Source organism: Colobus angolensis, unplaced genomic scaffold (assembly GCF_000951035.1).
Source record: "Colobus angolensis palliatus isolate OR3802 unplaced genomic scaffold, Cang.pa_1.0 Scaffold285, whole genome shotgun sequence".
Lineage (NCBI taxonomy): Eukaryota > Metazoa > Chordata > Mammalia > Primates > Cercopithecidae > Colobus > Colobus angolensis.
In genome coordinates this window covers 4,312,514-4,327,138 of record NW_012116099.1, presented here as the reverse complement: position 1 = coordinate 4,327,138, position 14,625 = coordinate 4,312,514, and the positions used below count along the sequence as shown (strand labels likewise).

The following is a 14,625-nucleotide window of genomic DNA, read 5'->3' as shown; positions in this document are numbered from 1 at the left end:
CAGTATGTCTTCCTTTCTTTGCACATTTATGACACATTTTCTTTGCACAAATAATGCTGCATCAGTTTCATTGAGAAGAGTTGGAATTTTGTTATCATTATCCCATAATTGGATGGGAAACGGCATTTTCAGAACCCACTTCTTTTCCTGTTTCACTAACAATATTCCTTACAACTTGTAAACATTCATGAAGAACTCTATCATTGTGATCCATTTTTAAACCAACGCACCCACTTGGAGTTATAATTTCCCCATAAAAAACTTTCCATGCTGATCACTTTTTTTCCTTTAATACGCTTTGAGCATCAAGTCACATTGCTCCATCCATCGCAGGCACTGCGGGTGGAGTTTCTATCTCAGTGCACAGCATGAAAGCGTGGGTCCATCTGTGCCACACAAAGCCAAGCTTCTCTTGAAGTGATTTGTTTACAGTGTCATTTGATGGAGTGGAATGTTCTGCAACTCATTCGAACTATTACAGAAGCTTTGCTAAAAGGTCACCACTGCTCTTTAGAGTTTCCAAATCTGGGCACCATCTGGGAGCTTGTTAAAGATAAGGTTCTCCACGGGCTTTTTCCATACAAATGAGATCGGATTAACAAAAGGCTACTTTTCCATAGAAGTTTGTGTTCATATTGAGTAGAAGGGAGAGAGAGAAAGAGAGAACACAAGTAGATTACAGTTAGTTACCTCAAAGTGTGCAAGCCAACTTTCTCCCAATTCAGAGGGCATGTAACAAGTGATAGTACAATTGAATAGGCCTAAACAAGGGTGTTGGTCTTGAAAAAGTTCGAATTTGCTTTTAAATGTCCTTCTTGAATCAATACATTCTTCAGATATGGTCTTGGGAGTCTAAAGGACTTCGAAGATGGTCTTGGGAGTTCTAAAGAACATTGAATTTCACCATTTACTTGAAATTCAATAGGAAAATGACAACTAATTTTTTAAGGTAATAGATGCTATGCAGGGTAAGCATTCACTGTGCACTGCACCAACAAGGTTCAAGTTGTTGTAACTACCGTTTTAGTCTAGGCCTAAAAGTGACTTGTGCTTCCTTTCTGCCCCCTTTCTTATGAAACAAACATCTGGAATTTTCCAAACCTCAAAAACTCAGCTGTAAAACTGTAGGAAACCAGCAAGAGGAAAAGAAAAACTTCCTTCAAAGACATCTCTAGTTGCAGTTGACCAGTTCTGCTTTCCCCCTCGAAACATTAACTATGTCTTTTGACACTTGTCTGTGAAAAACGTCCAAATGTGACAAATGGTAGAAACATTTCTTTACCCTCCTGCCTGGAACTTCCCATGATACAGATGAGTTCTAGCTGATGCTTTTATGAGTGGAACAAGGAAGGTGGCTACTGTCCACCACACTCACCAACATCTGCAGATGGAATAAGTAAACACATAGTGAACTTACTGAATAAAAATTTTAAATCCTCTCATTTGCATTTGGTTGGAACCCCTGAAAGGGTCTGCACAGTAGCAGCTAAAACATAGGCTCATTGCCATTAAAAATATTCTCAGAAGTGTGTGTGTGTGTATTTCTAGTAGAATACTTGGAAGAAGAGAGACTTAAATCTGGAATCATGTTTTTGTCTCTGCAGTCCAGGCTGGAGACATTAAAAACAACAATGTCTCCCTCAGTTCAATCAAGCTGGTCTGGGAACCAAAATTATCCTGAGGAAGGGGGAGAAATCCATTTATTTTCCTTGTGAGGCAAGGAGGGAGGTCTTTCTCACAAAGTCTTTGTGTGTCATTCAGGACCAGGAAACTTAATCTTCGAGTTCAAAGCTCGTCTCATCATAGAGCTCAGGACGTGCTGACTTCTTGTGCCGGGAATATTTCAGTTGCAGGAGATCACCCATTTCATCAAGAGCTTCCAAAACCTGCAATGAGATTGCTTTCTAATAGCTATCATTGAACACCTAAGTAACCCTGCTTTGCAGAGGCCAGGTTAATAGCAAGCCTCACAAAGACACACAGTCTTATTTTGCTAGCTTCTTTGATTTTAAAGAAAAGAAGCAAGATCCATAGCATTAGGTTGTGGTTTAAGATCCTAGAGGAATGTTGGATGCTAATTAATTTTATTTGTTGTTCTAACTCCATACTATGAATGTTATTTTATTTTGAGAGTGTGAAGAGGAGAATAAAAACATGTGACCCATGCTTACCCTTAAAATATTTTATTTTAAAATGTAATGACTTATATGTAATCTTGTGGAAGAAAAAGATAAGGTTGCAGAATGTATTTGAAGTTATATCTTCATGACACAGCAAACCACCTGGCCAAGAACAAAGTGGAATGTTGGGGGAGCCGATTAACATCACCCTCTGTCCCCTCATGCTACCTCAGGCCTCCTGCTTTTAAATACTCATCTCTGTTTCCCATGAAATACTAGAACTTAACTCACAGGGACTGAGAACTCATCTGTTTCAACTCTCTTACTTTAGGTGGGTAGACGTATCCCCAATTTTACACATGAAACAACTGAGATCCAGAAAGTAAAAAAAGGTCATTTTCGATTGTAGTATATCACTAATCCTGTGGTATTGGTCATGCCTTTTTAACCTTTCTGAGCCTGTTTTTCTTAACCTGCCAAATGAGGAGGAAGATAATATTAGGGTCTAATACTTTGAAAAGGTAAGGTGAGGGCTGGGCATGGTGGCTCACACCTGTAATCCCAGCACTTTGGGAGGCCGAGGCGGGCGGATCACGATATCAGGAGATTGAGACCATTCTGGCTAACATGGTGAAACCCCATCTTTACTAAAAATACAAAAAAATTAGCTGGGCGTGGTGGCGGGCGCCTGTAGTCCCGGCTACTTGGGAGGCTGAGGCAGGAGAATGGCGTGAACCCAGAAGGCGGAGGTTGCAGTGAGCCGAGATTGCTTCACTGCACTCCAGCCTGGGCAACAGAGTGAGACTCCGCCTCAAAAAAAAAAAAAGAGAAACGGTAAGGTGAGGGTTGTTAATGTTAGAATGGGTGACTAATGGATCTTACGGACTTTCCTCTTTGGGAAATCTTTCAAACTGATGTTATTTAAGATTTCCTCCAACATGTTAAGAGTAATTGATTTCTTGGTGGTAGGAGTATGAGTATTGAAAATGTTCTTCCCTGTTTTTGTAAATTTCCTACATCAAATCTAAGAAAAAGAAATCTACGTTTTCTCAGTACTAAGAAAAAGTAACCAAAGTTATCTTTAAAATGACACCTCTCTGGGATAGTTTCTATCAATCTTTGCTGAAGGTGGGGGATGGACTAGTTCAGTGGTATCCAAAGTGAAGGACCTGTACATTTGGGGCATCTGTGAGATAATTTATGGAGGATGCAGGAGGAAAACATTAGGATTTCTATTATTATTATTATTATTATTATTATTTTCTTTTTTTGAGACAGTCTCACTTTGTTGTCCAGGCTGGAGTACACTGGCATGATCTTGGCTCACTGCAGCCTCCGCCTCCTGGGTTCAAGTGATTCTTCTGCCTCAGCCTTTCGAGTAGCTGGATTACAGGCATGTGCTACCACACCTGGCTAATTTTTCTATTTTTAGTAGAGACGGGGTTTCACCCTGTTGGCCAGGCTGGTCTCAAACTCCTGACCTTAGGTCATCCACCCACCTCAGCCTCCCAAAGTGCTGGGATTATAGGCGTGAGTCACTGCGCCTAACCTCTATTCATTTTTATCTCAACCTTTTAAACTTTTATTTATGTGTCTCTTATACAATGTACATAATATATTGGTAATGCATATATCATTTATAAATAATTTATGCTAATGTTTGCTGATCCAAGACCACCCAGAACACACTCGTGCTCAAAGTTAGGTTTCTTTAGCTTGCTAGTATGGGAGAGGGAGGACACTGCAGAAGAACCATGGGTATCTTAGTGACAGGAGGATGGGAGCGGCTTTTGCTTGTGCCTGAAATGACTCTAAGGAAGCAGGGACTGGTTCTGAGTTGGATGCTGTTAAGAAATGGGAGCAGTTCACTGGCTGGCTATATAGTTATAATTTCTGTGTGAAAGGCGAGAGAATTAAAGCAAGGCTATAGTTGTTATTGGTAAATGAGCAAATGTCACACATGTCGGTCAGAAAAAGGAGACATTAAGTATTGTGGGCTTGTCTCTGTCTTGTCCAAATGTGGTCACGGAGTGTATGTCTAATATTATTTCTAGTCTATGAGCCTTTAGGTTCAATTGCTACCTTAATGTACTGGCTGTTCATCAGGGTCATTTTCCACTTTCTCTTACATGTACATTAAGGAACTGCTCAAAATTTTCTGTTGAGATGGGTGCTTGATTTTAAAAGTTTAGAGGCATTTGTCTAGATGATTGATGTCTCAGTATCCTTTCAAAGTAGGTAGTTTGCAGCAATTAAGAAGTTGTGAAGAGAATCACATACACGAATACCTCAATGCTGCTTGGAGCACAAAATTACAAATTCATCTATGCGGTCTGTCCCTCCTGCCATCTCAGGGAACTTGCTTCCTGGCCACGCTCTCTTCTCTCCCTTCTGTGCAAGGTCCCCTCTTCACTGTCTTCTTCCCTTAATGTGTAAACATACTCAAGCCTTCTCCACTTTCAAGGGTATTTTCTAAACCTATTTTTCTTTCTACAGTCAGACTTCTTGAATGTTTTGCCTGCCTTTTCTTTCTTTCTTTTTTTTTTTTTTTTGGCCAAATCTTTTTGCCTGCCTTTTCTTGACACCAACTCATTTCATTTAAAAGAAACAATTTGTTAAAATTCACATTCTGGAAATACATACTCATTTTAGAGAATGTGGAAAATATAGAAGGGTGTAAAGAAAATAATGTTCACTCATCTCAAAACCTGGTTAGCTCAGTTGTTAACATGCTATTCAATAATTTGTACTGTGTACCTACTGTGTACAATACACTGGTTTACGTTTTCAGACTATACTGGTGAAGATGAACGACACGGCAAGTGTGTGTGTGTGTGCATGCGCACATGTGTACGTGTATAATTTCAAACTCAAATTATCCTCTTTACTCTTTTATTCTTTTATTATTTATGTTCCCTTCATTCCCTTAAAATGCCTACTCTAAGGAACATCAAGTTCCTACTAATTGCTAATCCAATAGTTTTTTCTCATCCCTCACTACATTTAAACTTCCTGCTGTTTTGAGGGACATTTTGACCCTCCTCCTGCTTGAAACTTTCTCCTCTGTATGGAGTTTAATACTACACTGAACATGTCTTTCCTGACTGCTCTAGTTCCATGTAAGTCTGGGTCCCCACCTGTGATTCCTGTATCTACCCTGGAATGTAGGCACTCCCCGGGAGTCCACCCTGTTCCCTGTTGCTCACATCTGGACAATTACATATTCTACTGTGGCTGTAAGGATCCCTCAGTTCCCTAAACTATAGCAGCTCCAGCTTTGCATACTCTCCTAAGCTCTAGAATCTTACTTTTCTTCTATAGGTGGCCCATGGACACATAGTCTCAACATGTCTAGGACTGAGCTCGTTCTATTCCCCCACTCCCATTGAAAATTTGCTGTTCCTTACTGTATACCTTATCTCTTTTAAGTGCTTCACCATCCTTCTATTCATCAGGGCTAGAGACCTCAAATTGTCTTTGATTCTCTCTTCCCACATATGCACCACATCCAATCATTTGTCAAGTCATGGCAGCTCCACTCATTTGTAATATTTGTTCATGGATTCGTTTCTTTTGTTTCCACTACCATTAGCCTTGTCATCTCTTGTTTTGTTGAAATAGCTACATCTTAGGTCCTTTCCTTTTTCCCCGTTCCTCTCCAATTCATTTGTCATGTTTATTTCATAATGACATGATTGTGTCACTCCACTGATTGGAAGTCTTGAATGATGCTCGGTGACCTTTATTTAAAAGGCCTGGCTCAAAAGCCACTTTCCCTGTGAATCTTCTCCACTCTAATAATTCAGCCCACCTTCATGCTCCCACAGTTTTCTATATTTCTTCTTCAAGATTAATTTATTCTGTCTAGTATTATATGTGTTGCTTGTTTATTAGCATCTTCTCCTAGACTTTTTGCCCCAGGTTTGCACATAGTTGACTCTCAATAGTGTTTGCAAAACTGCATTTATGTTATGTGACTCTTCTCATTATCTCCAAACTGAGTAGATGGCTTCATTCTCTGATATTACTTATTCACATAACAATGGAAATCAAGGGACAACAAAAGGCAATTTAAAAATCATTTCCGCCTCACTTAGGTGCTGCTGTAATGTGGATTTGTTCTTGTTGTTGGTTTTCCAACATGTTGCTTAGTTGGGTCATATTTTATTATGGCAGATTTCGTGGCTATGAAAAATGGCAGGATACACATAATTAAGTCCAAAATAGCATTTTACACCAGGTTTTGCCTTTAAGATTAAGTAAATAGAACAACATTTGGCTACTCAGTCAGTCTTTTCTAGGAAACCAAACTACTGATTGAAATCTTCACTAAACTGATTTTCTTTTCTATCTACTGAGTGGTCACAGTGTTGGCTGTTGTTGACGTGCCCTTATTTTTCAGCAGTGACTTTTGTCAGTGTTGTTTTCCTAAATCACCCAAGAGTAACTCAGAGAACCCCAGGCTGTTTCAATAAAAGGACTTGCTTTGAATCCAGGGTACCGGTACTGAGCTCCTGCTGGCCTGTGGTGTACTCACCGTGTCTAACATCTCCCGAGTATGTGCCGCTGAAACACAAAACCGAGCCCGAGCTTCTGCGAGGGGAGTGGCTGGAAATCCCACGACCACCACTCCAATTTTTTTCTCTAACATATGCCTTGCAAAAGCCCTTAAGGAAAAGCAAAAAAAGAAAAAAAAGTCGTTAATTGGGAAAAGACAACATTATCCTGACAAAAAAAGAATATGGCTAATTGACTTTTTCTTTTTTTCTTTTTTTACGATAGTAAGTGGAAGATGATTGAAGTTTTTGAACTTCTGTCAAATACAATTGACGAATAAATGGGCAGTCAGCCACTTGGTGCCACTCATGATGGTGTGTGTGGGATTATGGGTCTGACACACTCATTAGGTAATTGTGGATATTGAGTCTTTGACACCAAGCAGAAAATGTTTATGACACTGGTTTAACAAATCTGCAGTGATATAAAATCCACCTACAGGATCCCTAGGTATAAAAACCAAGCAGTTCCTATAATGCAATTCCATAAAGAAAGAATCTATATTAATTGTAAACTTACATGTTTTAAAAACTTAATACCAATAACATAATGTGGAAATTTCAAGGAGCCTATACTTAATAAGTATAATGTGAAGACCAAGATCAGAGGGTCTGTAGGACCCAACCCCAAGCCAATATTCTCACTGCAGCGCCAAAGATTATGTTTTCCATCAAATCAGAGATAAGAAATAGCAAGGTCTCCTGATTGTTTCATAAGTGAATGAACATACTCAGGGATGCACAGGGATAATAAATTCAGCGACTGAGTTTAAGAGTAATAGGGCAGAAGGGAGACCAGGAAAGAAGTGTTCACGCAGAGAACCTTACAGCCTATAGGACGTAAGTCATAGAACCAGAAAGCTGTTTGATGCAGGGTAAAACCTTCGTAAGCTATGATTCCTTCTCTTCATCCTTCTAGTCTCTTTCTTTTCCAGAGCTAATCTCAGTAACAATTCTAGAATATCAAGCTCAAAGGCTGTAAATATCTAGTGCTGAGAGCCAAGGTCAGGCAAAAAGGCATGTACTCCCAAGTGACTCTTTTTCCCCTTTGGGCTCTGTTAGTCTTTGCAGGAAAACTTAGTTACTGAGTGACTTTACCCATAAGTGAGGTAAATGCCTCAGATCTGTTCTTAGCATTAAGAGATTGCTGTTGTATTATTTTAGGCTGGAAGCTGACAGCACCAGAGAAACATTCCAATCACAGCTCAGGAAGAATTCTTGAACCAGACACGGAGAATAAGCCTGCTCTTCCATTCACTTGTTTTGCTGTTGAGCAGTCTGCCTTTTGGTTGTTTCAGACAGAACATAGGTTATCAGTTATCAGATGAAGCAATGAAGACTGCAAGACCTACAAGATGCATAGCTTCTCTGGCCCCCTGGCTTGGGCGAGGCAACATTAGCCCTTTGATTTCAACTAGGAAGGTGAGAAGGAGATGAAGCTTTCTAGCTGAGAAAGCTTGAAAACAGAAGCTGTTCTTTCTCTTTCTTGATCACCCTATGGAAGGCTGCCCATGGAACTGCACAAAATGAGAGCTCATAATTGTCTGAGAAACAAGTCAAGTGCTTTTATTGCTAGAGTACAAACCACCTGACCCCTGATCTCAGGCCAGTTTTTGGGACTCCCAGAAGACCGCTTTCACTGTCTGCATGTTTCTCTTTGTACCAAAGGAAGCACGTTTTGCCAAAGAATGCAGAGAAAATATATGACTCTGTTGATTCATTAGGCTAATCTGGCGTCTCCCTGGAGCACTTTTGAATTTAAACCTTAGACTACTAAAGCTAGTGTTCTTAAGTTAATATATATGATTGCACTGGAAATTTTATATAATGAGCCTTTGTGTTTGTACTCCCCAAAGCAATTGGCAATAGGCTGAAAGAAACTAAACTATGTGAAATAATAATAATAATAATAATAATAATAATAATGATAATAAACATTAGCATTGTATTGTATGCAGAATCACTACTTCTTGTATAACACCATCTTCCAAGTGTATTACATGAACAGGGGAAGAAAAATGCAAACCCTTTACCAAATACCAAATACAATACATTCTTGATTATTTAAGTATGTTTTATGGGTGAAATCACATTACACAGCTCTCTAGAAGATTCCAGTGGTAGAGTTATAACAAGGTTTTGTTCAAAAGGATAACTTGCTATTGTTTAATGAAAACTTAATTGTTTTCATTCTGCATAGGAGGAAATGTGGAGAGATCACCATTCTTTAATAAAATCAAAGGTTTTTAGATGACCAAATGAAAGAAGTGCTTCCACACTGGCTTATACAATTAACACCCTATTTCAAAAACATCTCTACCTATAAACTTCCAACAAAGAAATATCACAGAAGGAAACAAAGCTAGACAGCAGGGCAAACTCTTGCCAGCAACTCCTACCAGTAACAGATAACACTACCTTTTGTAACTAACCTGTTCTCTTTCCTTAGGTGAGCCAGATTTTTTTTTTTTTTTTTCTGTTTGTAGTGATTGTTGCCTTTTGAATCACCAATGATGACATTAAAAATAATTATACTCTGTGTTGCTTTAATGAGATGTGCATTTTTTTCCTATGGACTAAAGCTTGAGAGATTGTGTTCTGTGTTCAAAAGAGCTCTAATTTATGAAGCCAATGAAACTGGCTTTGAATTCTGGGCTCTGCTGCCTACAACCTGTGTGAGTCTTAGAGAGCAAATTTTTTTTTTTTTTTTTTTTTGAGACAGAGTTTCACGCTTGTTGCCCAGGCTGGAGTGCAGTGATGTGATCTCAGCTCACTGCAACCTCTACCTCCCGGGTTCAAGTGATTCTTCTGCCTCAGTCTCCCAAGTAGCTGGGAGTACAGGTGCCTGCCACCATGCCCAGCTAATTTTTTTTTTTTTTTTGTATTTTTGCATTCTCTAAAGCATGCAATATGTTTGTACTTTTAGTAGAAATAGGGTTTCACTGTGTTGGCCAGGCTGGTTTCAAACTCCTGACCTCAGGTGATCCACCTGCCTTGGCCTCCTAAAATGTTGGGATTACAGGTATGAGCCACTGCACCCGGCCTTAGAAAGTAATTTGACCTTTCCAAGTCTTAGCATCTTCATATATAAACTAGGGCTAAACATCCTACCCTCCATGGGTAATCACTGAGGTCTAATAGCCTTACTTAGCATATATTTAGTACTCTGTGATATTAGCTCTTCTTAAAAAACAATCTTAAGTTGAAAGAAACAAGATGGTTTGACATATTATCCAGTGTATATAGCAATATGGAAGCGGAGTGTAGCAGGATCTTTACCTACTATTTTTTTCTGGACGTTTTATTTTTAGTAATGCAACCAAAAATCGTAATAATTATTTTGGAGAGTTGTGCAACCATGGTGACTCAACCTTGCACTCAGTTGAAACTGATAATGATCATCATTGTTGCAGAGTAGTAGTAGTAAAACGGCTACTACTGATTGAATGCTTAGGGCACGCCAACTACTATATTAAGTGCTTTGTACACATTACTAAAAATGACACTGTTAATGACTTTATTGATTAATGCTATTAATAATGACAGCTAACACTGAATAGCTCTTATATAAGAAGTAACATGCTAACTGCTTTATGGACATCATCTTGTTTAATCTTCACAGTAACCTTATGAAATCGATACTATTATGTCCCATTTTATAAATGAGAAAGCTGGAGCTTCAGAAAGCTGAGTAACTTGTCCAACAATCCCCAGCTAGGAAGAGGAAGAATCAAATTTCTTTTTGATTCCAAACGTTTCACCACACCATAGAGCATAACTTTTATATGAAGCATATTGTTCATAGCATATTGTATGAATTCTTGAAGTTAAGTGCATTTGTTTTCACTATTTATGGACTCTTCTCATTGGGTTGGTTCAGTTTTCCAACCTGTTGGAATTCTAATTCTGGCTTTTATTATTAAAGTTGGAACTATCCAGAACACTCCCTGCTGTCACTATAACACTCCAGAATTATATGTGTTATACCTTGGACAAGTTGATTTTCAGTGCCTTCTTTTGAGCTAATGAGAAAATATTGGATAAACCTGAGCTAAGTTTGGACTATTTCTTCCAACACACATCATTTCCCCAGTCATTTTGAATAAATGTATGTGTGTCTGTGTATGTGTGTCTGTTTGTGTGTGTGTTTGTGTGTCTTCAAAAACCAGGTGGTTAAAGGCCTTTGGATTGTCTGCTACTTTCAGTCACCGTTGTCACCCCTCCTTGACACTATCACAGAGCAGTACGATATATAACATATCTGTGGCACATTATGTCCTCAGACACTTCAGGCACTGTTTTCCTGACCCAGATCTGTGAACAAAGGGCCAACTGGTGGGAATGATGTGGCATGCTAAAAACTCATGCTTGTTTTAACTGCTTGTGATTTTGCTGTGGTAAAATGACCCAAGACATAGTCTGAAGAATCAGTCTTTTAGGAACTTTTAGAAACTCAGTCTTGCCCTCCGTGAGTTTTCACGAGTAAGCCCCAAGCCTCTTTGATCGGTATTTTTCTATACTTCAAGTACTCTGCCAATCTAGTCAGGCTACTAGAGAGTCAAACAAAGTTCCAGCAATGGGTTACACTGGAGGGGAATTAGGACCACTAGAATCTGATGCATAGTATGTTGAATATGAATTTCTATCATGTGCTTGGTCAGAGACACAAACATTTTACCTTTAGAAAGGATTTTAGTTAACTTCCTTTTTTTTGAGACAGGGTCTCATTCTATCACCCAGTCACCTAGGCTGGAGTGCAGTGGCACAATCTCAGCTCACTGCAACCTCTGCCTCCTGGGGTCAAGTGATCCTCCTGCCTCAGCCTCGCTAGTAGCTAGGACTACAGGCATGCACCACCACTTCCACCTAATTTTTGTATTTTTAGTAGAGACAGGGTTTCACCATGTTGGCCAGGCTGGTCTTGAACTCCTGACCTCAGGTGATCCACCTGCCTCAGCCTCCCAAAGCACTGGGATTACAAGCATGAGCCAATGTGCTCTGCCAGTTAACTTCCTCTTAACAACATGTAATTAGTCTAATTACATTAGTCTCTAGTAGGTTGGAGAAGGACTCATGTATAAAATTGTCCCTGCCAAACTGACAAAAAGTCATGTTCTCCTCTTTATACAGTTGTTGCTAATGCTCAGTTTCAAAGTTGCAATCAAGTAAACAACCCCCAAATAGGTTCACAGTAAGGGCATGAGAAACTGAGCATGAGCTTCAATGTGAGCCTCAGTTTGGGTTTTTGCATCTTAGTTTTACTGCTGTTTGACTTGTGTGGCTTGGGGCAGGTTGCTTAACTGCTCTCAGCCTCAGCTTCCCCACGCTTGAAGTGAGAATGTCCTCTTCTGAGGATGGCCACAGAGTTCAGTGGGAGAAAGCACAGAGCCTGATCACATTGTTTTGATGGTAATATGGGGAGAGATGATCTTCAGAAGTTCTCCCTGAGAACGGTCTTGGGTCAGAAGGAGGCTCAGGATCGTGCTTAATTTACAGGTGAGGCTGAGGGAGATAAGTGATTTCCCTAATTTCACAGGACTTGAATTTAGGGAGAGAGCTCAATCTTAGCAACTGGTTCCCTTTCTATAAGACCTGTGGGAAAGGTCTAGCTGATAGGCTGGCAGGTGGCTTCTGAGCAGCTGTTATGAGTGAATCCTGAACTCAATCGCCCCATTCCAAATGCATAATCTAACGCCTGTGCCAAAAAGCCATCTTAGGTCACCTTGGGGTTTAGGTGTGATTATGAGATGCCTTGGATACTTACGCTACTTTACCAGGCATGTAAAGAAGCAGAGGAACAACAGAAGCATTCTCATTGCCATAGATAATGAATCCCATTTCCTGCAGTCTTTGTCTGAAGTATCTTGTGTTTTTCGCAAGTTGCCGTACTCTCTGCAACCCTGAAAAGAGACAGGCGTGAAATCCATCAATTCCCACTAGAAAGAGGGAAGTAAAGTTCAGATCAACTTGGCAAGCATCTCTAAGTCTTTCTGCAGGCCAGCAGCACTAGCTTGGAGGAGGAAGTAGGGAAGGGAGATATCTCCTGGGGAGTAGGTGTGGGCACTGATGCCCAGGTACTGCACTGAACCTGGAAGGCAGGAAGAGAGGTAGATGATGCTACGAGGTGCTGCAAGCAACTGAAGCCAGGTTACGCTAGAAGGCCAGTGGGAGGCAGGGGAGGTACCTATTTTTTATCGACTCTGTGCGAAGTACCTTAAAAACATCAACACGAGAGAAGGGAGTGTGATTAGAAGTAACATAACCACTTCCCCCTACCCCCTACGCTTCATAGCAGATATTGGTAGATGCTTTTTAGCTAAGCCGAGTTGGCTCATTAAATTGTCCCTCATTTAAATCTCTAACCAAAGGATCCTTCATCCAATCTGAATTTGTAGGGATAGCACAATCATAGACAAAGATAAGTCCTGCTGAGATCAGGGCTGTTTTTTGAGGCATTTGGTGGTAGACTGATAGAAGGGAGGAAAGAGGGGGACCCCTGCTTTCCCAAGCCAGAAAAAAGGACAACATTAACCCAAAACAGAAGGACAAGCAAAGTACATACAGGGATCCATGTCAAGGGTATTGGTGCTTCAGCTCTAAGTCTTATATCCTGTGTGCTAAGTGTGTGTCCCAGTGCAGTGTTCACACATGTGAAGTGTCAAAGTGATGAAAGAGCAGAAAGTCCCATCCCAAAGATGCCTGTCTACTCGGGTCCTGCTTCAAAATAGGTGGGTAAGTAAGCCAGCCAAAGCTAGATAGTGTTTGCTCAATAAGAATGAATAGGATTAAACACTGAAGTCCCCTAGAAATCAGCTCAAAGTTTGCATTTGATGCAGGATTGCTGCTGGGCAGGAATGTGCCACTACAGTCTTATATCTTACTGGTTGTCTTTAGTGGACCTCCATTCTGAGTGGTGAGATGTTCAGACGAACTGGTCAGAGATTCTGCTCTAGAGGTTATACAATGTTTTGAACATCACTCATGGGTGTTTGTAACTCTTCAGATGGAAATAGGGTAAACATTTCAGTAAACATGTCAATCACAGTCATCCGGTCTCTTCTTAGAGAAATGGCCCCAGATTGTGCCTTGACAAAGGATTGAGCAGTGGGCATCTTGTGCTCAGCATCCTCCTCCAGAGAACCATACTATTTGAGTAGGGTTGGCCCTGACTTTCCTCTTTTCTACAAGGTAGTATGAGGGCCAGTCTTGATCAGTTGGAATACTTCATCCCTCTGATTATTGGTTTGATGAGGGAGCACTACTAGGGACTATTTGAGTCTTTCTTTTAGATTGACTGAGGAAGAAGTGTAAGCATCAAATAACTATAAAGCTACATCTTTGTCCTCACCTGGAGGAAGACTGCTTGAGAATGATATTGACTCACATAGAAGTCACTGTGCAGAACACTGAGAGTCCTGATGGCATCATCTGAACCTTTGGGCCTAGCTGTGCCTAAGCCAGACCAGTTTTTTGGACTTCCCTGCTGTGTGAGCCAATACATTTCCTCTTCTGCCTCCTATAACCAAATGTGTCCTGAATAATTCAGGTGGTGGCTACTAATTGGATTAAGTAGCCTCTAAAGGACAATAATAATATCAACAACAACAATAATTATAGTTCACCCATATGTGATGTCACCATTGCTATAAGCTCTTGACATTTATTGATTTAGTCATCACAACCACCAAATTGGTGTAAGAACTGTAATCCTATGTTATACACAAGGAGAAGCCAAGTAACTTACGCAAATTTACATAGTCGGTAGGTGACCAAGCCAGAATTGGATTCTAGAATCTTAGATTCTAGAATCCGTGTTGTTAGTCCCTCCACTATAATGCTCTGCCCGGGTAAGGGATGGTGGTCATCGGTTCTTCTAAAGATCAATAAAACTCTCATTTCTGCCAGCTGTTTGTATTATGATTTATATATATATATTTATATTAAAAAAA

General features: G+C 40.1%; 1 protein-coding gene across 2 annotated transcripts in view; it reads right to left on the bottom strand.

The window, feature by feature from the left end:
• Positions 1-909: 909 nt before the first annotated feature.
• SPTLC3 (serine palmitoyltransferase, long chain base subunit 3) overlaps positions 910-14,625 on the bottom strand; it is a 169,877-nt gene continuing 156,161 nt past the window's right edge. For both annotated transcript variants that reach the window (XM_011948878.1, XM_011948879.1), the window contains 3 exons: positions 12,441-12,576; positions 6,658-6,787; positions 910-1,886 (listed from right to left, as the gene is read on the bottom strand). In XM_011948878.1, the coding sequence (XP_011804268.1) occupies positions 1,773-1,886; positions 6,658-6,787; positions 12,441-12,576 (380 nt within the window). In that variant the 3' untranslated portion in view covers positions 910-1,772. The remainder of the gene's footprint in view (positions 1,887-6,657; positions 6,788-12,440; positions 12,577-14,625) is intronic.